Source organism: Sceloporus undulatus, chromosome 2 (genome assembly GCF_019175285.1).
Source record: "Sceloporus undulatus isolate JIND9_A2432 ecotype Alabama chromosome 2, SceUnd_v1.1, whole genome shotgun sequence".
NCBI classification, from domain to species: domain Eukaryota; kingdom Metazoa; phylum Chordata; class Lepidosauria; order Squamata; family Phrynosomatidae; genus Sceloporus; species Sceloporus undulatus.
The window spans coordinates 168,814,374-168,840,241 of record NC_056523.1 but is presented as its reverse complement, the minus strand read 5'-3'; the positions used below and the strand labels follow the sequence as shown (position 1 = coordinate 168,840,241).

The window sequence follows — 25,868 nt, the reverse complement described above, 5'->3', positions numbered from 1 at the left end:
CTCCACCCATTTAGGTTTTCACAGGTGCTGTTTTATAGGCTTTTGAGTCTCATTGAACTTGTGCTGTGGATGCCTCTACAGCCTTCCTTAGAGGGGTTCTGCTTCCAGAACTGCAGAGAAGCTATATGGTCACACTCTCTCACTTTGCTTTCTCATTATAGATTTGATGTGTGAGCAAGAGTTGATGTTTCCTTTGGTCAAGCTTTATTATCTTCTATTTTTGCTTGACATAGATCCCCATGTCCTGGTGTATTAGCTAACCAGCCACCCATTATATGATTTCATAGAGACCATAAGCAAGAAGAAGTTGCTTACCTGTAATTGTGTGCAGTGGGATCTTGTAGCACCTTTGACACTAACTGAAAGAAAGAAGTTGGTAGCATGAGTTTTTGTAGACTTGAGTCTGCTTCCTCAGATACACCTGAATCTGTGGTTCTTCAAGTGCTCATCTGTGAATTCACACAACTGCTCTCCCCTCCCCTCTTTCTATGTCTGTCTGTTTGCGCTGGACACAGTACAGAGGAGATTTGGGATAGGTGTGCTGTGACGTATTTTGAGGTAATGGGGGTGAGGTTCCTGCAAAATTTCTTAACTCAAGAATGTTCTGTGGGGATTACTGTGCAGGCACCAAAACCTGCACAGATGATCACTTGAAGAACCATAGTCACGGGTAAGCAACCTGTTCATTTCTGTCTGACTAGCCTCATGTGGCTGTTTCAGAGTTTATAAGTAAATGCATTGAGTTCTTAGAACCTTTGTATAAAACCACTCAGACCTTCTAGCATCACAGTATGGTTGGCCTAATCAGGGTAAATAAAGCCAAGTAACATGCTAGAATGCCTGTCTGAAGAACAGAGATAGGAAAGGAGGTAGCATTTGCATTAATAGGCAGGAGCAGGCCCAATGCAGAGCCACAGAGAAATCAGAGCTTTATTCCTGGGCAGAAGTCCCATGTGACTATCTTCACACAATAAGAATTAACACCTATACCCAGCTACGAGTGCTTCAGTAGTGTATCTTCTCTGTGCCAGTTTTAAAAGTGTGTGAAGTAACCCTGGCCACCAGTTTGTATCTGTCACTAAGGGGGGGGGGTGTTCTTAAAAATGATCATCATTTTAAAAATGACAGCAATGATTGCTGTTACTACTGCAGTTGCTAGTACTTTTGATTAAAATTGTCTTTTTCTATTGCTGCCTCCTATGGTTATATTTTTGGAGCAGGTATAATGGACTTTTGCTTAATACAGCCAATTTGAGTAGTGATCCACTCTTCCATTGGGAGATCTATTTCCTGGTTCTTCAGTCCAAACAGGGACTGGCTTTCTAGTTTTAGATGTAATGCTGAATTGTGGCTTAATGCTGACTATGATTTTTGGCTATTGATGAATTGTTATTTTTTTTTTTATTTTTTTTTTAATTTCTTTATTACAATTAAAAACGAACAAATACACATGACAAAATAAAAAAAAACACAAATAAACATTTAAATTTACAATTACATACCATTACTGTATATACCATTAACCATACAACATATAATACATTTACTACATTAGATATTCCACCAACTCATTTAGTCTGATAAACATACCACATAAAACTAAACTCTCTACAAGGCTATTACTACTCTTATCACTCTTCCTATCCCACCTTCCTTTACACTTGGAAATATCTAAACTATAAGCTAAAAGTTTATTCCTCTTATTTCAAACAAAAAAAGAAAAAAAAATTTCACATGGATAATCATCTTGACATATCTTTACTTCTCAACCAGTGATTATTTATAGATTAATTATGTTACCCTTATTTTCATATATATCCAAACATGCCCATTCTTCCTTCATAGTTTCTTCTGAGCTTCCTTTCAATGAGGCGGAGAGTATGTCCATATTTTTTGCCTCATATAACTTGATTAGCCATTCTGCATTAGATGGAATATTTACATCTTTCCAATATTTAGCGTATAACATTCTTGCGCAGGATACCATATACAAAATGATTCTATGAGATTTTGTATTTTTTATGCTTTGAGTTATGTTTAAAAGAAACAATTTTGGATCTAAAGTTATATTTATACCTAAGATATTTTGCATTGTTTCTAGAATTCTTTTCCAAAAAATCTTTTGCTTTCACACATAACCATCACATATGTATTAAACTCCCTTCAGGTTTCCCACACTTCCAACAATTATTATTGCCTGTTTTATATATATGGTTAATCAAGTCTGGAGAAAGGTACCATCTATGCATCATTTTGATATAGTTTTCTTTGTAGTTTTGGCACAAAGTAAATTTATTTGTTTCTTTCCAAGCCTTTTCCCATTCTTCCAGAGTAATTGTGCTCTTAATGTCCTGCGCCCACTTTACCATACAGTGTTTAATGGTTTCATTTTCTAAATCTCTTTGTTTTAGCACTTTATAATATTTAGATATATGTTTTCCCTGCTTATCCATTATGATCTCATCTATTTCATTACCTATTGTGGTCAATCCTGGTGATTTATTATCCTCCATAAAGCGATTTCTTAGTTGGGTATATAAAAACCAATCTTGTATGTTACCTCTCTTGTTAATTTCTTCCATTGATTTCATGGTATATTTCCCCATAGTGTCTTTAGTTATTATATCTGCATATCTTAACCATGCATGATCCTTGCTTTTAGTTCTGCTATAATATGCCTCTTGTAATGATACCCAGGAGGGAATACTATTATAAAATTGATGTTTAATTTTTAACCAAACTTTAAGTATTGCTCTTCTGATGATGTGTTGATTAAATATGCTATCCTTCTTAGGTGTATTATACCATAAATATGCATGTATACCCATATTCAAAGCATAACCTTCTATATTCAACAAGGCATCATTTTTTAAAGTACACCACTCTTCTAGCCACTTTAAACAAACAGCATAATAATATAATCTAAGGTTTGGTAAATTACACCCCCCCTTTTAATTTATCTTCTGTTAGCAATTTCCATTTTATTCTTGTTTTCTTACCCTGCCATAGAAATCTTGTTAATTCTCTTTGCCATATATCAAAGTATTTATCATTAGTCATAATTGGGATGTTAGAAAATAGGTACATCAACCTTGGCAATACATTCATTTTGATCAGGTCAATTCTTCCTAAAAAAGATAAGTTATATTTCGACCATTTTCTTAAATCTTTTTTTATCTCTTCCCATATTTTTACATAGTTGTTTTGAAACAATTCGATATTTCTGTTGGAAAAATAGATTCCTAGATATTTAATCTTAGTCTTTATACCAAATCCTGATCTTTCCCTTAGTTGTTTTTCTTCTTCCTTGTGCATGTTCTTACAGAGTATCATAGTTTTTTCTGGATTTATTTTAAATCCTGCTAAAGATCCAAACTCATTTATGACTTGATTTAATATATCAATGCTTTCCAAAGGATCATTTAGAAAAACAATAATATCGTCTGCAAAAATTTTTAGTTTATAAACAAAGTTTTTGATTTTAACCCCTTCAATTCCTTTCTCCTCCCTAATTCTATTAGCCAAAACTTCAATCAATAGGATAAAGAGTAAAGGGGACAAGGGGCACCCCTGCCTTGTACCCCTTTTAATACTAAAACATTTGGATTTCTCTTCATTGATTAATAATTTTGCTTTTTGGTCTTTATAAATTGCACCTATCCACTTTAAGAAATCTTCACCCATATTGATTTTTTGAATAACTTGAAATAGAAATTCCCAATCCACCCGATCAAAGGCTTTTTCCGCGTCCAATGATATACAAGCTAATTTTTTTTCATTATGTTGTTCATAATATTCCAAAATGTTAATAAGTGTCCTTATATTACTATAGCCTTGTCTTCTCGGCAGGAATCCATTTTGATCATGATGTATATAATCGTTCAATATTTTCTTAAGACGTTCTGCCACTATTGATGTAAAAATTTTATAATCAACATTTGTTAATGAAATAGGTCTGTAATTTTTTATTTCAACAAGATCTTTCTCTCCCTTAGGGATGACTGTTATTAAAGCTTCTCTCCATGTATCTGGTATACCATAAGTCTTAATTTCATTAAATGTATTTTTAAGTGGTTCCACAAGTTCTTCTTTAAATTTTTTATAATATAATGATGATAAACCATCAGGACCTGGTGCTTTTCCTAGTTTCTGTTTCTGAATGGCTTCTATTATTTCATTACTGGAAAATTCTTTGTTTAGATTCTGCTTTTGTATCTCTTTAATTGACTTAATATTTTGCTTCTTCAAATATGCTTCAATTTTATTCTCTTTATTTTCTATTTCTATCTTGTCATCATATAACTCTTCATAATATTTTACAAATTTTTCTATAATCTCACTTTGTGTTGTATAATATTTGTCATTATATCTTATTTCATTAATTATTTTCTTCTCTTTATGCTTTTTTTATTTTTTGTGCCAATAGTTTTCCTGCTTTGTTTCCACTTTCGAAATTCTTCTGTCTTATCATTTTCATTTTTGTGGAGATCTCTTTAATTGTCATTGCTTTAATTTTTTCCTGTAAGATCTGTACTTCCAGTTTCAGTTTTTTATCTCCTTTCTCCTTCCATTCTCTTTCCTTTCTTTGAAGTCTACTTTGTAACTCTAATTCTTCCCGTTTATTTTTCTTTCTTTGTTCTATATTTATTTTAATTAAAATTCCCCTCACCACTGCTTTACTTGCATCCCATACCGTCTTCATTGGGAGATTGTCTAATGTATTTTCCTTAAAATACCATTTTAATTCTTCTTTCACTCTAGTTATCACTTTTTTCATTATTTAATAAATCAGTGTTCAATCTCCAAGAAAAATCTATTTTTCGTTCTTGAATTTTTATTTCTATGGGATTGTGATCAGAGATGGGCTTTGTAAGAATTTCCATTGATTGTATCAGCGGGAGTAAATTTTTGGTTGCTAAAAATAGGTCTATCCTTGAGAAAGCATTGTGCACTTCCGAAAAGAAAGTATATTCTCTTGCTTGGCCATATTTATGCCTCCACACATCAACTAAACCTACCTCATCCATCATTTGAAAGAAGATCTTTGGCAGTTTCCCTTGCGTTTTTTTTATATTTCTTCCTGTATTAGCTTTTCTATCAATTTTAGGATTTATAACCGCGTTAAAATCTCCCAATAGCAGGATGTTATCATATTTAAGTTCCTGGATCTTCTTATATAAATTGGTGAAATAGATCTCTTTGTTCTCATGTGGTGCATAGATTCCTATTGCTAAAAATATAAGATTCCTCAGTCTTATTTCTACTGCTATATAGGTTCCATTAGTGTCACAAAATATTTCTTTAGATTCGTATTTCTTATTAACATATAGCGCTACTCCTTTTTTCTTCTTATTTGCTGTTGATGCATAGCATGCGCCTAATTTTGGGTTTCTTAAATATTTTACTTCTTCCTTTTTGATTTTGGTTTCTTGAATGCATATAATGTCACTTTTTGTTTTTTCTAGTTGGTGAAAGATTATATTCCTTTTATATTTGGAGTTTATTCCTTTTACGTTCCAAGATAATATTTTAGTTGACATTTTGCTTGATTATTTGCTTATTGTTTAATAAAATGTTTTTGTTGTTTTTTATTGTTGTTGTTTTTGTTGTTCCACCCCTTCCACCCCTTTTGTGAAAAAGAAGTTTTCTTTTTTATTTATTTATTTTTTGTGTAAATTTCTATATAACTTATAATTAAGTGTAAGGAGAGAAAGAAAGAAAGAAGAAAAAAAATCGAAAACTTTCAGTTTTTTATTCTTAGTTCCAGTTGAGAAGATCTGTTTCTGTTTCTGTTCTTTCCAATGGATCAAATCTTTCTAATTCTTTAACTGTCTTTTCCTTGTTTGTACCATTATTTTTACTAGCTCTCCATTCCTTTGTTGGGTAATCTCTTTTTCCTCCATTTTCTTTGTATTCTTTTCTTAACTTCATCTCTATTTCATTGGCTTTATCTATCGTATCTATTTTGTATCTTCTTTGCTGGTAAAAAAAAGATAGTCCTTCAATTCTATCCCATCTGAAATCAATATTAATATTTTTCAAAAGACGTGTCAAGGGTTTATATTTCTGTCTGCTCATCATGATTTGTGGTGGTATGTCTTTAAAGATCTTTATCTCCATATCTTCTATCCAAAGCTTATTTTCATAGCTTTGTTGAATAAATCTATCTCTTACTTTAGTTCTAGCAAAACATATCGCAACATCCCTTGAAACGTTCCTGTCTTTATTTTGAGGAGAATTTATCCGAAACATTTTGTCTATTTCCATTTCCATTTCCTCCGGAGTTATGTCAACGTATCTTGCCAAAGCCGGAATAAGTCTCTCGTACAAATCTTCTTTACTTTTTTCTGTTAGTCCTCTTAATTTAATACATTTTTCCCGGTATCTTAATTCATTATTCCATTCCATGCGTTTTTGTTCTTCTTGTTGTTTGTTTAATTCTTTGGAGGACTTTTCTAGTATATTAGTTCTTTCTTTTATTTGTTCAACTTCTTTCTGTGTTTTATTAAGATCAGTTGTTAACTTGTCCATTTTTTTCCCTATGATTTCTAGTTCTTTTTTAACGTCTTTTCTGATTTCCGCTCGAGTGTCCTTTATTTCCTCTCTTAGTTCAGCACATGCAGTCCTAATGTCCTCTTTAGTTTCCATCCTTGCTTCCTTCATTTCTTGTTGTAGTTTCCTTATTTCATCTAGTATTCGAATGTTTGGGTCAATTATCTTAATGGAATCTTCCATAGATCCTCTTCTTTGTGTCGTAAGCAGCAGTTGAGATTGTGTTGACCCTTTACTTATTTTTGCCATTTTTTCTGTTCTTATTTGCTGTTCCTCCTGCTCAATATTTACAGTTAAATTAACTCAGCATCAATTGGGTATACAAATATATTAACATTCATTAACCAATAAACAAGAAAATACTTCTATATAATAACCAACTTTCTTATGTCTTACACAGCCATTTCACCTTTCTTTGTACACCAGGATTATGTATAGAACAAGAATATTTTTATCTATTTATATTTTTTCCAATTAAGTTCCTCTTATTTAAAAAACCATTGACACCTATTATTATTTTTATACAACTACAGTATTACTTTGAGAGAAGGAGAAAGGTCAAATTGAAAAGTTTAAAGATAAAAGGAGAGAGAAAAGGGAAATGGAAAAGAGAAGAGAGAGAGAGAGAAAGAAAGAGAGAAAAAAAAAGGAAAGAAAGGAAGAAACCCACACACCCTATAAGTTCATTCAGACTATCAGGTAGTCAAGGGATATTGTTTTTTAGATTTTGGATCAGCTAAACCTCACAATTATAGTTATTCTTATTCAATGTTCTATTATGTAGGGGGAGAGAGAAAAAAATACATATATATTTAAACAAAGTAACAATCTCTTACTCTTTCTTTTCTTCTCTTTGATTCTCTTGTTTCCATATGTTTTCTTATATATATTAAGGTAAAGTATGTCCCAATGTATATCACTCTTCTTCCTTGTCTTTTCCCTCACTACAGCTCCAAACACTTTTCTTTTAGCTCTTTATATGGTTATCTTATCAACTTTATGCTGGTCAGCCCAATTTTCTTAGTCTCTTCCCCAAACCTCTCCTTTTAAACCTTGTGAATGTCCTTTCCAATAATTTCTTCTCACTTTGGCTTACCCCAACTATGCCCACGCCTTGCAAATGCCGCTTGCGCGTCCCTCTCCTCTCCACACTCTGTTTTATCCACCTCTGCTTAGTTTCTCAGACATTCACCCCTGATTTAAACTTCCCTGAGCATGTGCAAATTCTCTTTCCAAGTTGGTTCTCCCTTAAGGGCATTTGCAGTCCTCAAAGGTTTCTGAGATTTGTAGTCCAGCACTTCCCAGGCTGTTCTTTCCACTCTGGTGTTTCCAATATCAGAGATAATAAATCTTAGAAGCAGATGAAAACAATAGATCCTCACCAAAACTTAAATACAGTCCTATAATTCTTTTTATTTCTTTCGTTGGCTTTTTCTTTCTGAGTTAAGTCTCCCTTAAGGGCAATGCAGTCTGCAAAGGTTTCTGGGAATTGTAGTCCAGCGCTTCCCAGGCTGTTCTTTCCACTCTGGTGTTTCCAATATCAGATGAATTGTTATTTTAGAGCACTAATAGGAATGTCGGTTAATCCAGTATTAGTGTTATATTGACCGTATTTTGTATTATTGTATTATTTTTACTGATGTAATCCTGCCTCGATCCTTGGGAGAGGTGGGAAATATAAATAAACATTATTATTATTATTATTATTACTACTACTACTACTACTACTACATGTAAGAGCATTCCATTTGTATGCTCCCTCTCCCTTCCCCTCTTCTTGGTCAGGAGTCAAGGAGGACATTAGAAATGTGTATTTCCAATTCTAAATGGACCAGAGTTCTCAGTTATGTCTGATATGAAGGAGGAAAGTTTAAAAGTGAAATTAAAAGCTTCCTGTTTCCTCTCAGTAGAGAAGAAGGAAAAGAGAAGCATACAAACTAAGGCTTTTACATATAATGCTAAAATATAGTTTAGGGTTGTATCCCAGATAGGTTGAGTGATGCTTGGCCTGTTTGATATGGTTAAGAGAATGGAAGTGAGTTGGTAGATAACATGCTGACTCCCTTCTTTAGCATGAATCGCACCCTCCACACACACAACTGTTTGGTATAGTATAGATGTTGCTGCAGTTAAGACTAATTGGACCTTCAGCATGGTTTATATTGCATGGGAGGCAATGTTGCACTATGATTAACAGAAGTGCAAGAAATCACACTCGGAAACGAAAGCTCTGGGGAAAATGGACCATCTTGTGCCTCCTAGCCCAAGTTAAATGATTTACTTTTACTCCAGCCCTAAGAGCACTAGGCAGCCAAATGTTGAATGTATCCTTCTATTAGACCCCCCCCCCCTCGTGTCATCCAGAACATAGAAGGAGGAGGGCTGAAGATAACTGACTGAAATAAGATCCTGGCAGGACAAAGTAGCAGAATGTTTCAATGATCACCATGTATCAAAATGTTGCAAGAATAAATCATGTATGGGCCTCCAGTGCAAGAGTGGTGTTTAGAGGCTGTAGCCTGGGCAGTTTTCAAAGATGACTTTTCAGTATGGAACAGTGTGAGTGAGAAATACCCTATCTGCTATAGCAATGGAAGCAGGATGCAGAGTTGTATAGGAAATGGTAATCCTTTTCAAATTGCCTTACTTTTCTGTTTTTTATACATTGTCTCCTCTCAGGGCATTTGGAAGTCTTGAAGCTGCTTGTGGCTCGAGGTGCTGATGTCACATGCAAAGACAAGAAGGGTTATACCCTGTTGCACACAGCAGCAGCCAGCGGACAGATTGAAGTGGTGAAGCACCTGCTGAGGCTTGGAGTTGAGGCAAGTACTGTGAAGCCCTAGTTCAGTGAGCACTATGGTGTGGCTAGATTTCTCTTTGCTGTGTTCACCTTCTTTTTGAGCGCTCACATTCAGCCCTGTACCTGGAAGCCCATGCACACATAATTTCAGATTATTTAAATTTATTGTGGGATTATGACAAACATAAGAACAACTTTTTCGTTCAAAACTTCATAAGGAAATACATACATGTAACACACACACACCGTTAATTATATAGACTCCTTATATTAAAAGTCATAAGCTGCGTATGTTTAAAAATAAATTTTGGAAGTAAGTGCATACAGGTATTAACCATGGCTGGCAGGGTGGTATGGATACAGAACAGTTATTTGACAGCTGGTGTCAAAGCTACAAATGTTTGCCAGCAGAAAATTGATATTTTTATGTTGAAAGAATCATTGCTTGAAGTCGTGAAATATCTATTGGTCTGAGCAGGCCCCTTCAATGGGATGTGGTAGTTAACTTGCTCTGCTAAAAGATTAGGCATCTTGAGCTCAAAAACATATATTCCTGGGGTTCAGGTTCAATTTTCCTGTTACAAATTAACTTTAAAACCCATTTCCTTCAGTCTTTGAAGTTATTTGCTGATAAAGGCATGGGATTACATGTGAGAGGAATCAAAATAATGCACCAGACATGTGTGGATACAGTGGAGTGTTCTTTTCCAGCAAGGAGGGCATGCTAGATTGCACTAGAAATTACTGATTTACATTATCCTAGGTACAGCTTGGAAATAAGTGCCATCCTCTGGAAGAAATGCCACCACAAACTAAAGGCCTGTTACAAAGCAGTCCATTGCAGTTAGAATGGGGAGCAAATTGGTTGTTGATCAGATCAAGCCTAAATACTCCCTGAAAGCCAAGATGACAAAATTGAACCTGTGGTACTTTGGCAACATCATGCGAAGGCATAACTCACTGGAAAAGACAATAATGCTAGGAAAGGTAGAGGGCAATAGAAAGAGAGAAAGACTGCATGCCAGATGGCTGTACTCAATCAGGGACGTCACCAGCCTGAATTTATAGGACCTAAGCAAAGCAGTGGAGGACAGTGGGTCTTAGAGATGTCTTATCCATAGGATCGCCATGAGTTAGTGCTGACTTGAGAACAGTTAACACAACACACACATATTTCTCATGCATCCTAAGCAGTAGATTCTGTGGTGAAGAATACTGGGGGAGAGTTCTTTCATTCTTGTGGTACATGTCTAGAGTAGAAGGCATCAGTTTCTGGATGGAGGTATAAAATGTTAAATGGAACTCTCCCATGAGCTGTGTGTGTATGAATGTATGTGTGCACACCCCTATATGTATATACACATGCTTAGTCTTAAAATGAAAACAGAAAAATCATGAGCATAACCATCAGAGATCAACTAGATATTATCTGGTAGATAGAGGCAGATGCAACAGATACTGTTGTGTTGCATTGGGAATCTGAGTCTGCAGTCCTGGGAGCCTATGGCTCGAAGCAGATGGGTGGCAAGGAGTGGCCTCTGGCCATGATCACCCTGGGATTGTGGCGAGTGCACAGCCTGCTCTCAAAGGAGGACGCTACTGTAATCCCAAATGGACTGCCGCTAGGAGTGGATTAAATCTGCTTCATTTTCCAGTGGATTTAGGCCGCTTTTGGAGGCCTTGCAGCAGCTTCAGGCTGCGTGTCATCTGAATGCCACACTTCCGAAGCGGCCAGAAGCCTTTTTTTCCTGTTTGTTTTGGGCCTATGTCATTGAACTGAGTTGTTCTTACTTCTGAGTAGCCATGTATAGGAGTGCATTGTATGCTTCTAACTACTGAGCCATGCAGACATGACAGATCCCAAGTATCTAGGGAAGTAATTGTCATTTATTGGGGCTTTCAACAGCATTTGGAACCAGACCTGGTTCTTACATGTATAGAGCTGCTATTGTACAAGGCACTTGACAGAGTAACTTTACTAAAAGCTTTTAGGAGGATTTAAAAAGAAGGTGCAGTAGATCCATGAGAGAGGATAGGTTTTTAAGCTGTTGGCTATAACTACTAAATGGAACACCAGCATTTGAGCAGCATGTATCTTAATACCAGGTGTTGTGAACCAAGAACAAGAGAAGGCTGATAACATTAAGTTTCTGTAGGTTTCCTGCTGGTCACCTTGCAAATGGGCCCTCAGTCTTATCAAACAAATAAGCTTTTATGTACTTTGGTCTTTTTTTAAAAGATAGGTCTTTGCCCCAACAGATTTTCCATCTAAATGCTAAGAGTTGCATACACAAAAAGTAGGAGAAAAAGAGGCATGAGGGAACAGTGGGTAGGGACATGAGCCATGAAATAGTCATGCCTGTTCTCTCTCTCTCTCACCCCCAACTCTTATAACCTACAGCAGACACCATGACCAGTGTTGAGGGATATTGGAAGCCCAGCTACATATCAGGGGCACTGGTTCCCGAACCCCATAGTAGTAGTTAAAATATTATTTTTTCACTGAAGGCCTTGCAGATTCTTACCGAAGCTAATGATATAAGCAGGAAAAATGGTTTCTTCTTTGTGGTCTCTGCGAATCACACAAATGGGTTATTTCTGCGCATGCGCAGCAAACTCGGAAACTTCTAGAATCTCCAGGCAGAAAGTCATGTAACTTTCTGCAGCCTCTTGCAACTTTTTGGCGGTAGCCCCGCCCATCCGTATATAAGACCCCTATCGGTCCGCTCTCCTTCAGTTCCTTCATTCCGCCGCGTTTGCAGCTCGAGGAACTTCGCTTGACTCATTGAATCTCTAACTGGCTATTGAAACGGACTGGACCTTTGACCATTCTCTTGCATTACGATTTGGACATTGTCTTAGACTTCTCAGCATCGACGCGGACCGGTAACGACGACCCTTATGGCTTCATTTAAACAGTGTACCAAGTGCGGGGTCAAAATCCCCATGTCCGACGGACACGATAGATGCGTCCTCTGTCTTGGAGAGGAGTATATCCCTGGGGCCTGCAGACACTGTAAGGCCATGACTGCCCAGGCACTAAAAAATAGGGACCAAAAGCTGAAGGCGTCCCTTTACGAAAAAGCCTTTCGCCCCAGCGCGACGGTCCAAGAGCCGGCTACCCAATCAACAGCTGCCGACCCAAAGGCTAAGCCGGAAAGGGCTTCAAAGAGGGTTCATGGAGACAAGCAAAAGGCTTCCAAGACCTCTAAGGACCACTGTGAAACCAGAAGGGCCAAATCAACCTCCCCACCGCCGAAGTCCAGGCGCAAGGGACCCCCAAGTACCATTTCGGTTCCCCCGCCTGACTCTCAAACCGCTGCTACTCCTATTCTGGAGATCACTGCGACATCAGCTCCACCACCTCTGGAACCACGGGTCCTCATCTCCTCCCATTTGTCTGTTCAAGACAAGGAATTGGAGATTGTTAACTTGGGAGACTCCTCAGAATCCGAAAGAGAAATCCCTGACTCAGACGCTCCCCTCTCACCACAGAGACAGAGGCGTCCATCCAGATCACCGTCCCATCCATCTAGATCACCGTCCCGTCCACCGAGGCAGAGACAGCCATCCAGATCACCATCCCGACCCAGACGGACTGGTGCTTCTCAACAAAGGAGAGATAGAGCAGCCCTAGGGACGGAAGCGGACGAGGCCCTAGATAGCGCCCATCCAAGTCGCTCCCCTCTGAGTAGAGACCACTCAGAACGCGACCTCTTCAATACTTACCCGGATTTAGTTTATGACCACCATTCTGGTCAATATCTCCTGCCGGTCGACGTCGACTATCTTCGCCGTACTACTACGGACCCTTCCAGAGCGAGGCTTCGCTCACCACAACACCGGCCCATGGATTTGGGGACCGAAGAACCAGCCAGACGTCGCTCCCGCAGCAGGGACCCCTCCCCTGCTAGCCATAGATGCAGCAAATCACCTTCGGGGTCCCGCTCCCGCTCAGCATCCCCTTTCCCCCAGTTGGACGCCGATCAACCTCTTTCCTTTGGCGAACCGGACACACCGTCTCCAACCGATGACGTCCGTTCCTTCTCGGACAGGATAATTAGGATGGCTGATGCCCTTAAATTAGAAGTTGCTCACCCTGAAGATGTGGCACTCGATCTAGTGGAACGGAGAATCCATGGTTCTGCCCCAGCACCTCCTTCCCTGGCATTTCTACCCTCTTTGGAAAAAATTGCTAGAAGGTCATGGGATACCCCTGCCACGATTGCCTCGACCTCTAGGAAAATTGAAAATCTCTACAGAGTCACACCGTCTGGACCCACTTGGCTGTTTAACCACCCAAAGCCAAATTCAGCCATCGTAGAGGGCTCCCAAACCTCCTTCACTGCTCGGTCTTCCTCTTCCCCAGTAGACAAGGAAAGCAGGAAGATAGATGGTTAGGCAAAAAATTTTTATGCCTCTGCTGCACTGGACATTAAAATAGCTAATTATGCAGCATGCATGGGGGCATATGTCCAGCTCCTAATGGAAAAGATGGACCCTGTTATTGCTGACCTCCCAGATGACCAAAAGAGGCTTATGGCCGCCATCAGAAATGAAGCCCACCAGGTAGGCGGCCAGCAAATAATTTCAGCGCGCCACTCTACAGACTGTGCTTCAAAGATCCTTTCTGGATCGGTGGCCCTCCGCAGACATGCCTGGCTACGTTCTTCAGATCTGAACCCCCAGGCCAAATCCACCATTGAAGATACAGTGGTACCCCGGGATACGAATGCGCCGGGTTACGAATTTTTCGGGATACGAAAAAATCCCATAGGGATTTATTGCTTCGGCTTACGAAGGTTTCTTCGGGTTACGAAAAAACCGCGGCGCTATTTTCCGCCACCGGAGGGCAGCAGAGAGCTATTTTTCCATTAGCGCCTATGGGAATTCGGCTTACGAAGGTATTTCGGGTTACGAAATTAACCGCGGAACGAATTAATTTCGTAACCCGGGGTACCACTGTATGCCGTTTGACAACTCCGGCTTATTTAACAAAGAAACTGATGAGAAGCTAAGCTTCAAATACAGAATGAAAACCGCCGCCAAAAAACATGGCATGTCAGCTCCTCCATCTAGACCAACTCGACAGAGATACACTGGCCAGCGCTCTTGGTTCCATCACGGCCAACAACGCTATAACCAGCCGGACCGTCAGTTTCAATCTCAAGACTCCTCTAATCAGGGCAGACCGTCAAGATCCCCTTCTGCTCATCAGGACTGACGTCAGTCATCTCAGGGCCGCTATCAGCAGAGCTATAAAAAGAAGGATACCAGAGGCAAGAAACGCTTTTGAAGTTCCCCAGCGCATTTCGTCACCACCGTAAACAGCTTATGGCCTTTCTTTAACACCTGGGCCTCTATTACTTCAGACTCTTCGGCCCTTAACATCGTTCGATGGGGTTACGCCCTTGAGTTTTCTGAGCTCCCTGCCACCGGAGCCATCATTTATACTACCCCCTCGGACACCCTTCTTGACGAAGTGCGCTCCCTTTTAGATAAAGGTGCTATCGAGCCTGTACATCCATCACAGGCCCGGTCATGCTTTTTCTCTAAATACTTTATAGTTCCTAAAAAACCTGAGGGCCTTAGACCCATCTTGGACTTACGTGCCTTAAACTCCTACATAGTATACAAACGTTTTAGGATGGTAACTCTTGCTTCTATTCTGCCATTATTGCAGAAGGACTCCTGGTTCGCCACCTTGGACCTGAAGGACGCCTACTTCCACATTGGCATTCGAGAAGATCATCGCAGATTTCTCGCCTTCACCGTAGGCCAGGACTTTTTCCAATACAAGGTCCTTCCATTCGGTCTTTCGTCAGCTCCAAGAGTCTTCACGAAATGTATGGCCCCTGTAGTCGCATACCTCCGTCAGAGGGGAATTGCAGTCTTCCCGTATCTGGACGACTGGCTATTCACTGCACCGTCAAGACAGTCCCTACAGCGCCAGATGGACTTTGCACAAAGCCTGTTGCGGTCATTGGGAATTTGCATCAACCTAGAAAAGTCACATCTCACTCCATCCAGACGGATCGAGTTCATAGGCACGCTGTTGGACTCACAAACTGCCAGGGCTTACCTTCCACCGTCCAGGTTCCTGACCCTATCTCTGACCATACGGGCCTGCCTCCATTCCAGACATCTACCAGCCCGTGTAGTACAAGTCGCAATGGGACATTTGGCTTCAACAACCTTTGTAACGGCATGGGCAAGACTACGTCTGAGACCAGTACAATCTTGGTTCCTTTCCGCTTTCGATCCGGTGAAAGACCATCCCAACAAGACGCTCACCATCCCAAGGAAAGTCCAAGCCTCGTTACGATAGTGGCTCCAGCCAGACAACATCTGTTCAGGCATGCCCTTTGCCCCACCTCAACCAGACATCACTCTGACAACAGATGCGTCTCTTCAAGGCTGGGGAGCCCATACGTTGGGACTAACTGTCAAAGACAAATGGTCCCACGAAGACTCAAACCTCCACATCAATGTGCTAGAAATGCTAGCAGTAGAAAAAGCTCTCAGAGCATTCCAAAACCTGCTCTCCAACAAAGTGGTCCTCCTCCTGACGGACAACACCACGACCATGTACTACCTCAACAAACAGGGGGGGGTATGAGGTCCAAGACTCTTTTGGACATCACACTCAGAATATGGGAATGGTGCATACAACACAGAATACTGCTTCATTGTGTTCACCTCCCAGGAGACGAAAATGACCTGGCGGACAAGTTAAGCAGATCCAGGTCAACATGTCACGAATGGATGTTACACCCAGAAGTAACTGCCACTCTCTTCCAGCGATGTGGCACCCCCATAGTGGATCTGTTTGCCTCACCCAGCAATGCTCAACTACAGACCTATTGCTCACGGATTCGTGCAGCCGGTTCTCTGGGGAACGCCTTCCAATTCCAATGGACAAACGGTCTCTTGTACCTGTTTCCCCCCTTCCCGCTAATCACCAGGGTATTAGCAAAAATGTGGATGGATTCCACGAATGCGATTCTGATCACCCCATGGTGGCCCAGACAACCATGGTTCGCCCCATTGCTACAACGAGCCCAAGAACATCTTCGCCTGAACCACAGACCAGACTTGCTCTCGCTTCACGGTGGACAAGTTCACCATCCCGAGATGCAATCCCTCCAGTTGGTGGCGTGGAGGATTCGATCTTGAGATCACTACCTTCCGGGGTGAGAGACATCATCAGAGCAGCACAAAGACCGTCTACACAGAGGTCCTACGCATATAAATGGAACAAGTTCCTTTCGTTCCTACGAACCAGTGGTATTGCACTGTCTAACGTTTCTATCCCGGTAGTCCTGGACTTTCTTATGACACTGACTACCGCCGGCCTCTCTTTGAGTTCCATAAAGGCTTATCTGTCTGCCATCTCATCTCATTACTTGTTGCAGGACAAGCCGTCTTTGTTCAGGGACCCGCTCATAAAAAGATTCCTCAAAGGACTCAACAACCTACATCCACCAGTTGCAGATCCTTCTCCACAGTGGAGCCTGGACACCGTGTTGGCAATTCTGATGTCACAACCATTTGAACCTTTAGCTACCACAGATCTGAGACTCTTGACATGGAAAACGGCCTTTCTGGTAGCGATCACATCAGCCCGTCGGACTGGTGAATTGTGTGCACTCAGAGTGGACCAGCCCTTCTTACGTTTTCACAGGGACAAGGTAGTCCTCCGGACGGACATCTCGTTCTTACCGAAAGTGGTGTCTGCCTTTCATATTAACCAGGACATCGTTTTGCCAATCTTAGCCCCTAACCCGACCACGGACTCAGAGCGCCAGCTGCACTCCCTGGATGTTCGCAGGGCACTGGCGTTCTATCTGGACAGAACTGCTGGCACCAGACGATCGGAGAGACTCTTTGTATGCTACTCCGAGGCCAAGAGGGGACTGCCGGTTTCACCGCAGAGGTTTTCCAAGTGGATTGGCAGTACCATTCACCTCTGCTACGAACTGGCAAAGAAGCCCCTACCAGGACGGGTTAGAGCCCATGTAACTAGGGCGGTAGCAGCATCCTCGGCCTTTTTAGCAGGGATCCCGCTCGAGGATGTGTGTAAGGCTGCTGTTTGGTCACAACCAATGACGTTCATCAAACATTATAGGCTGGATGCCAGGGCCAGGCAAGATGCAGCCTTTGGGAGGGCAGTGTTGCTTTCTGCCATACATTGAATATATTACAGTGTAAATAAATGACACAGTTGTTTGGTTTACATACTTTATTCTCTGTTTGATCTTTGATGATGGACACTCCCTCCTCCTCTGACTATAGCTCGCTAGTCTAACCCATTTGTGTGATTCGCAGAGACCGCGAAGAAGAAGGACAGGTTGCTCACCTGTAACTGTGTTTCTTCGAGTGGTCATCTGCGAATTCACACAAACCCACCCATCCATCCCCTCAGTGTCGGCTCATTTGATAATGCTTGCTGCCGCGCTGTATGCGGCTCATTCGGAACTGAAGGAGAGCGGGCCGATAGGGGTCTTATATACGGATGGGCGGGGCTACCGCCAAAAAGTTGCAAGATGCTGCAGAAAGTTACATGACTTTCTGCCTGGAGATTCTAGAAGTTTCCGAGTTTGCTGTGCATGCGCAGAAATAACCCATTTGTGTGAATTCGCAGATGACCACTCGAAGAAACACAGTTACAGGTGAGCAACCTGTCCTTCTCTACATTTTTTTGAATGAATCTCATTGGTTTATACTGGCTTCAGGTTTTAGCTACTGCTGTTTTAATTTTTATGTTATTTTGTGTTTAGTGCTTGTTTTGTAGACTGCCTTGCAAAGATTTGCATCTGAAAAGGTGGGGTATAAAAACACTGAAGAGATGAAGATAAAATAGGTGAATGTGAGCACTTATTAGAGAGAGTAGAGGCTTGGATACAAGTTGAAGTTGGACTATCAGATAACAGTAGTTAAAAGATTTGTAGCAAAACAGCCACTGGAGTTGTTTTCTCACCAAGTCCCCTGCACAGTATTAACTGTATTAACAGCTTTAACAGTATTCAAATGCTGTCTTCATTTGCATGATCTTCTAGATTGATGAACCAAATTCCTTTGGCAACACTGCACTTCACATTGCCTGTTACATGGGCCAGGACGCTGTGGCCAATGAACTGGTCAACTATGGCGCCAATGTCAATCAGCCCAATGAGAAGGGCTTCACCCCCCTGCACTTTGCTGCCGTCTCCACCAACGGAGCCCTGTGCCTGGAACTTCTCGTCAATAATGGAGCGGACGTAAACTTCCAGGTATTACCAATCAAGTTGGATTCACCAAGACTTTGCGTGGAATGGGTGGGAAGTGAAAACTACTCACTGTTTTAATAGGATTAAAAACTTTTGTATTCTAGGAACCGGGATAGAACTCTTTGCTAACTTGCTTTAATGTTTGCAGAGTAAAGAAGGGAAAAGTCCTTTGCACATGGCTGCCATTCATGGACGGTTTACACGCTCTCAGATTCTCATACAGAATGGTAAGCTGTCAGCTGTTCTCTAGCTTTTGCTTACGTTTTATGGTGTTAACTTGACTATTTTCTTGCAGCTCTTCCTTTTAGCACATCTAATAGTCTTCTGTATTTAAATAGTTCTGATAACCTATTTGTATTTTAATCAATTTGTATCTGTTAAATTATTTATATTTTAAGCGAATTAAGTCTTTTATTTTGAGTCAAACACAAATCTTCACTTTCTGTGAATAGCTTTTTTTAAAATAAAAATATACAGATAAACCAGTTGCATTATTCAGTAAGTATCAGATTTAACAATTTGGACTTCTGAATTCTTTTCACAGTATTAATCACCTGAATTCAGAAATCTCAATCGGCCCTGTGTCAGTTCATATCCTCACTTTATGAATGCTAGAGACAAAGATAAATGATCTATTTGAAAGAACTGCTAGCAAAAAATCATTCATAGTTAAGATATTTAGTACATGCCACACTGCTTCCTGCTGAGCCACAGTTGCCCATTGCTTCTGGTCAGTCTGTGAAGTAAATGGCAAGCCAAGGAAAGACTGATGTAGAGAGATCTTGTAGTCTATATGCATCTGAGGAAGTAGACTGAAGTCTATGAAAGCTCATGCTGCCAACCTCTGTATTTCAGTTAGTCTCAAAGGTGTTACAAGATCTCTACATACTGATTCTACAGACTAACAGTGCTATATCTTTGAAGAAAATACTGAATAATGCTTACTTTTATAGGCAGTGAGATTGACTGCGCTGACAAATATGGCAATACCCCCCTTCATGTTGCTGCTAGATACGGCCACGAGCTGCTAATTAGTACTTTGATGACGAATGGTGCTGATACTGCAAGGTGAGGACTTTACTCTAGGTGGCATCTTTGGCAGATAAGTTGATAAAGATTGCCTGTTTAAGTTGGCATGAACCACTCCTCTGTCCATACAGTTGGGATGAATAGCGGTAGATAGATCCACGAAGCCACTGATCTTCATCGTGTATTGCAAATTCACAGTGCAGGTGTATGACTGGTTGAAACTGTTAAAGTTAGCATGAAAAGGTGTAAATGGGAATCACTGTTAGCTGTGGCAGGAAATCCACTTTGTGTTTGTTTTTGGCCATGTTTATTACTCTGGTGTGTTCCGTGTATTTGGGAAAAACACAATCTCTTGTTCTGCCAGGCGTGGGATCCATGACATGTTCCCCTTGCACTTAGCTGTTCTCTTCGGATTCTCAGACTGTTGTCGTAAGCTACTTTCCTCAGGTATGTAGACTCTTAACTTGGGCGCTCCCTTCAACTCAAATCGGTTTGATGTGAGATCATTATATAAGCCAGTCCTTTCCTGTCCCTGAATTGCTGTACCTGCATCCAACCAATCATCTTTGTTTAAGAGCTTAATGTGATTCTAAGGAATCTAATTCTGCTTCAGAAACCAGACTTTCCATGAATCTGGGGACAGGATCACAATATTCTAGGAAGCCTATCTACTCTCCACTTACCTTGCTGTCTCTTGATTCATAGGTCAGTTGTACAGCATTGTCTCTTCACTCAGCAATGAGCATGTGCTGTCTGCAGGCTTTGATATCAATACGCCAGATAACCTCGGGAGGACCTGCCTCCATGCTGCTGCTTCTGGAGGGTGAGTAATAAGTACAGAATGTTATTTTTACAAGGTGTAGCTCAGGATTGATCTGTTTCCTTTAGGTAAAGAAGAAGGAAAGTTAGGAGGTTGGCTATTTCTGTTCAGTTAGTGTTGTTAGTTCCACCAAGGAACCTCTGTCAAGGCTGCAAGCTTTTCAAGATCTGGCTCCACATTTGTAGAACAGTCTTCCTTTGAACCTTTGGTTGGAGGAGGATCTTGCCCACTTTCACAAAGAGTTGAAGACCTTCTTCTTCAATTCTCTGGATTGCTGAGTGTGCCTAAGGTTGCCAAGATGCACAGTGACTGATAATGAGTTTAGTATATTAGCATGTTATTTTAGCATTGTAGCATTTTTATTGTTTGTGTATTGTCTGTTTTTGCTTATATATGTTTGATGTTCGGCCCTTTGGTGGAAAGAATGTTAAAAATAAACATTATTGTTGTTGCTGTTGCTGCTATTGTGTGTCATCAAGTCATTTTTGACCTATGATGACCCTAAGGTAAATCTATCACAGTGTTTTCTTGGCAAGATTTGTTCAGAGGAGGTCTGCCTTTGCCTTCTTCTGAGGCTGAGAGAGAGTGACTTGCCCAAGTGACCCAGTGGGTATACATGGCTGAGTGGGGATTTGAACCTTGGTCTCTGAAGTTGTAGTCCAGCACTCAGATCACTACACCATGCTAGCTGTGTTAGAATGGAATCCTAAGGTTCAGAGGATACCCATTGCTTCCAGTACAGAAGCAGTGTTGTAATGAACTTGAGGTTCTACCTGTTCCTAGTGTACACTGACCAGATGTATTTGGGAATTTCTTAATATTGTAAAAAATAATTCTTCATTGCTTTTCAGACCAGACAGGCATGGTAGTGGGGTAATTTGATCCTCAAATATCAGTACAACTAATAGGATTTCCTGTTTGCGCAGTCATCTATCTCATTCACTCCAGCCAGAAATTCTCTCTCTTTTGGAAGATAATGGATAAGAGCATAGTGCTCTTGACAGATATGCTCTCAGGCAGGCACCTTTCCTGTAGGGTACATGGATCTGTAATAGTAGCATTAAATTTTTACCAACAGAGGTGGATTTGTGAAGCTTGCAAATTGTACAGAAATACAGTTGATAAATTCTGGAGGGAGCAAATAATGCTAACATAAATTCTGTTCATAGTCCTGACTAAAGTAAACCCATTCAGTCAGTGGGGTTTACCTACATGTTGACTCACCATTCGTTTGAATAGTTCCACTCTAGTTAGGGACTGACAGGATGCCAAACAAAGAATCACTTTTGACACTAAATTCAGTAGGAGGACATCTATTGTGTACTCCAGTGCTATTGTCTTGACAAAATAGTCCATCTTAACATAAGAAGGACTCTAGTAGTACCTTTGAGAGACTAATTGGGAAAACTTAATTTTTCTAGCATAATCTTTTGTGGACTTCAGTCCACTGCCTCAGATGCATCAGAAGTGTGCTATTGTCCATGAAAATTTATGCTAGAAATTGTGCTAATGGTTTCATTTACAAGTGTTTTGTTCTGAGTATGACAATCAACTAAAACAGTCTGCTTTCAGACAGATCTGGTGCTCTTGGTTTGTCACCGTTTCTTCAGCGACATTGTTCAGTTGCATTAAACAATTCAGTGGCATTGTTCCTCAGTGACATTGATATCATGCAAGTGTATTCTCTGCTTCCTTTGTTTTCTCTGTAGGAATGTTGAATGTCTTAATTTGCTGTTGAGCAGCGGAGCTGACTTGAGGAGGAGAGATAAGTTTGGAAGGTAAAATTAGAACACAGTATTTTTTCGCCCATGGGTGAGGAGGGGAATTGTGAACATTAGTGAATGTTATGTTATGGAAAGGCTGAAGGCTTTACTTTGAGTTCAGATTAGAATTGTGATTGAAGATTATGAAGCTGCTGATAAAATTAAGTTGATTATTGACATGTATCTGGGGGCATGGGGTGGGGTGTTATCAGTATGCTGGTGACACCCAGATATATTTCTCCATGTATCGGTCTTCAGCTTTGACTTCAGATGGCATCTTGCCTGCCAATGACTGTCTTAAAGCAGTAATGGATGGGATGAGGGAAAACAAATTGAAGCTGAATCCAGACAAAACGGAGGTACTTACGGTATCTGCTCCGAACCCAGGCATCGGGATACAACCTCCAGTCCTAGAAGGGGTCACACTCTCCTCAAAGGACTGTGTTCACAGTCTGGGGTGCTCCTAGATTCGTCGCTTCACATGACAAATCAGGTGAATGCGATGGTCAGGAGTGCCTGTTATCAGCTTCGGCTGATACGCCAGCTGCGCCCTTTCCTGGAACTCAGGGACCTTGAGACTGTAGTACATGTGCTAGTAACTTCACGCCTTGATTTCTGCAATCCACTCTACATGGGGCTACCCTTGTGCTTGGTAGGAAACTTCAATTAGTTCAGAACATGGCAGCCAGATTGGTCTCCGGATCGCCAGCTGATACGCCAGCTGTGCCCTTTTCTGGAAGTCAGGGACCTTGAGACTGTAGTACATGCTCTGGTAACCTCATGCCTTGATTTCTGCAATGCACTCTACATGGGGCTACCCTCCTGCTTGGTAGGAAACTTCAATTAGTTCAGAACATGGCAGCCAGATATGGTCTCCAGAAGAGACCATATAACACCGATCTTAAGCTCACTCCACTGGCTGCTCATTAGTATCTGGGTCCAGTACAAGGTGTTGGTGATCACCTTTAAAGCCCTCAATGGCTTGGGTCCAACCTATCTTTGGGACCGCCTCCTTCCATATAATCCACCCCGCACACTTAGTTCCTCAGGGAAAAAATTTGTTACAGCCTTGTAAAACAAGGCTGTCAACGACCTCCCAGAGGACCTTCTCAGCTATTGCACCCAGATTGTGGAAAGGCCTGCTGGACGAGATCCATCACATTACCACTCTAAACAGCTTTTAAAAAGCTATAAAGACTGAACTTTTCCGGCAAGCCTTTCCTGAATAGTTCTCTGGCTATCAGAAGGAAAATCTAATTGCTGACCTCTGACTTCACCACAGTTATTGTATTGTTTTTAAATGTTTTATGTTTTAAATTCTACATTGTTTAATTGTATTTTAAGGGGTGGGTGGGTTGAGGATTTGGACTGTATATTTTAATCTTGTAAGCCGCCTCGATTGCATTTTGTAGAGAGGCGGGATATAAATAAATTTCTTCTTCTTCTTCTTCTTCTTCTTCTTCTTCTTCTTCTTATTATTATTATTATTATTTTGCCCTACCAAACACATGTGCTGCTCTTTTTGGAGCTGTGCAGTTAAGAAGGAAATAAATTATACTTTTTTCTTCTGCTTGCTGCTGAAATGCATAAGAACTAAAAACATTTTTATTACATAGGGATTGCTTTATAAACAATAAGTGTGGTTCAGACTTCCATTCCTTCATTCTGCTAACAAACTGGCTTTTGTTGAGTGAATGCCTTATTTTGGCCCTACTTTAGTCTTATCTTTGGCCACTTTGCTGAATGGGCTACAGTTGTTTGTAATTTGGTGCTGCTGTCTTTTGTACACCATCTGTTAAATAAGCAGCAGTGCGTTATCCCTCCTTTTCTTCTTTTTTGCACCAGGACTCCTTTGCACTATGCAGCCGCAAATGGCAGCTATCAGTGTACGGTGACGCTAGTCACTGCCGGAGCCAGTATTAATGAAGCTGACTGCAAAGGCTGCACCCCCTTACATTATGCTGCTGCTTCAGATACATACAGGAGGTAAGAAAAGGGCTTTCAGATTTTTCCAAGCACGGCAGCAGGTAAGGGCTTTTTCTCACCAGAAAAACCTGCAATAGAAATTTTCTCTCTCTTTCTCTCTCACTCTCAGTCTTTCTGTCATCTAAATTTTAGGACAGAGAATCAGTTTAGCACTAAACTGGGAATATTGGCAGTTAGAGGTAATTGGTTTCCATATTCTCACTTACCTCTATAGAATGATCTCAAACTAACTATAAAGTGGTAAGAATTACAGCTCTACTTAGCTCATACGTTTAGAAATTAAAAATGAAGCCAAAATAATAATAAAAAAATTTGTAACAGATCTGAAAATTATAATCAGCTCAGGGTTCTAATGCTTTTACTTTCTTCTTGTTCACTAAGACTAGAAACTTCCCCAAAATTAAAGCTGATGTATGACTATGATACATTTTCAAGTCAAAAAAATAATCTCAATATCTATAGGCTTTTTCTTGTTATTCTTACTGATGTAGGGCATACAAATAATGAAGTCTAGGGCTGTATCTAGTATCATACCAGTTTAACTGTCATAGATCAGTGCTATCAAATTCTGGGAATTGTAGTTTATTGTGGCACTAGAGCTCCCTGACAGTGAAGTTTAACTGCCTCACAAAACTACAGTTCCTAGAATTCCATTGAGTCATGGCAGTTAAAGTGAAGTCAAACTGCATTAATTCTTCAGTGCAGATGCAACCTAAAAGAGAGCCCTGACTTCTGGCATGACATATAGGATTTGTTTGCAGATCACACTAGTGTGAATCTGTAGCTAAAGTGCATAGAATACATTAGTGTTATTAGGCTTGGCTCTATATGTTGTTGTAACTTGTTCTGAATTCCAGACGCTCATAATTTATTTTCATAGAATTTGTTGTCTTTTGGGTTCCCTAGTGTAAGACCCTTTGGAAGGCATGCAGGTTGTTACATGATCTGCTTTTAACCTCCCTTCTGCATCCTGGCAAAACTGATCTAAGTTTCTGCTCTTGCAGAGCTGAGACTCATTCAGGAAACAGCCATGACACTGACGAGGAGCCACTGAAGGAGTCACGACTGAAGGAGGCAATCTTGTGAGTAGCTCATCTTAACTCTGCTTGGCCTCTGTCTTCAGGAGCTCATCTGTCACCTCTCCCCCCCCCCCCCATTACTTTTAACAGCTAGTGACAAGTTAGATTTAACATAGCACAGTTAGTATTTGGAATTTTTAACATGGTTTGGATATGCTTTAAGAATTTTTACCTACCTGGTAGATGTCTATGCTTGGGTAGCACCCACAGTTCAGGGATCCTGTTATTGTTCCTGAAACCATTCAGCCACCAAGCTTTTGCCAAACTATTGTAGAACTTTAATCTGATTAGGTATTCATTACTCTTCCTGTTTCAACTTTGAAAACCTTTTCTTTAAATGATGTGTTTGGAATTGAGTTGCTCTTTATTTTTCTTACTCATGACTGATGACTATTGAATGGACGTTTTATAAGTGACCAAATGTCAGTTTGACATGGACAGTGAAATAGAATTGCTATTTCTACATATTATGTATGTTGTCCTTTCACTGACTTACAAGGCTGGTGCAGGGAAAACACAGGAGTTACTCTTATCCCAGCTGTAGTGTCTTCTTTGGGTTGAAAGCAGTGT

The 25,868-nt window shown here is 40.5% G+C and overlaps 2 protein-coding genes across 3 annotated transcripts in view; one reads left to right on the top strand and one right to left on the bottom strand.

Moving 5' to 3' along the window:
• ANKRD52 (ankyrin repeat domain 52) overlaps nucleotides 1–25,868 on the top strand; it is a 103,462-nt gene that overhangs the window by 25,939 nt on the left and 51,655 nt on the right. For both annotated transcript variants that reach the window (XM_042448287.1, XM_042448288.1), the window contains exons 7-15: nucleotides 9,232–9,374; nucleotides 18,412–18,624; nucleotides 18,770–18,848; nucleotides 19,575–19,689; nucleotides 20,015–20,097; nucleotides 20,356–20,473; nucleotides 22,180–22,248; nucleotides 24,079–24,219; nucleotides 25,224–25,301. In XM_042448287.1, coding sequence (XP_042304221.1) covers nucleotides 9,232–9,374; nucleotides 18,412–18,624; nucleotides 18,770–18,848; nucleotides 19,575–19,689; nucleotides 20,015–20,097; nucleotides 20,356–20,473; nucleotides 22,180–22,248; nucleotides 24,079–24,219; nucleotides 25,224–25,301 — 1,039 coding nt within the window. The remainder of the gene's footprint in view (nucleotides 1–9,231; nucleotides 9,375–18,411; nucleotides 18,625–18,769; nucleotides 18,849–19,574; nucleotides 19,690–20,014; nucleotides 20,098–20,355; nucleotides 20,474–22,179; nucleotides 22,249–24,078; nucleotides 24,220–25,223; nucleotides 25,302–25,868) is intronic.
• LOC121920948 lies at nucleotides 4,788–7,658 on the bottom strand. Its single transcript, XM_042448289.1, has 2 exons — nucleotides 7,389–7,658; nucleotides 4,788–6,828 (listed from the first exon to the last, which is right to left on the bottom strand). The coding sequence occupies exons 1-2, from the start codon at nucleotides 7,422–7,424 to the stop codon at nucleotides 5,758–5,760; spliced, it is 1,107 nt and encodes a 368-aa protein (XP_042304223.1). The 5' UTR covers nucleotides 7,425–7,658; the 3' UTR covers nucleotides 4,788–5,757.

Bases quoted from the DNA above. Each gene is read 5' to 3' on its own strand.
- LOC121920948 (XM_042448289.1), bottom strand. From the start codon at position 7,424: ATGGAAACAAGAGAATCAAAGAGAAGAAAAGAAAGA. The intron at 6,829-7,388 runs GTAAGAGATTGT...AATATTGAGCAG, and splicing joins CAAAGAGAAGAAAAGAAAGA to GAGGAACAGCAAATAAGAAC.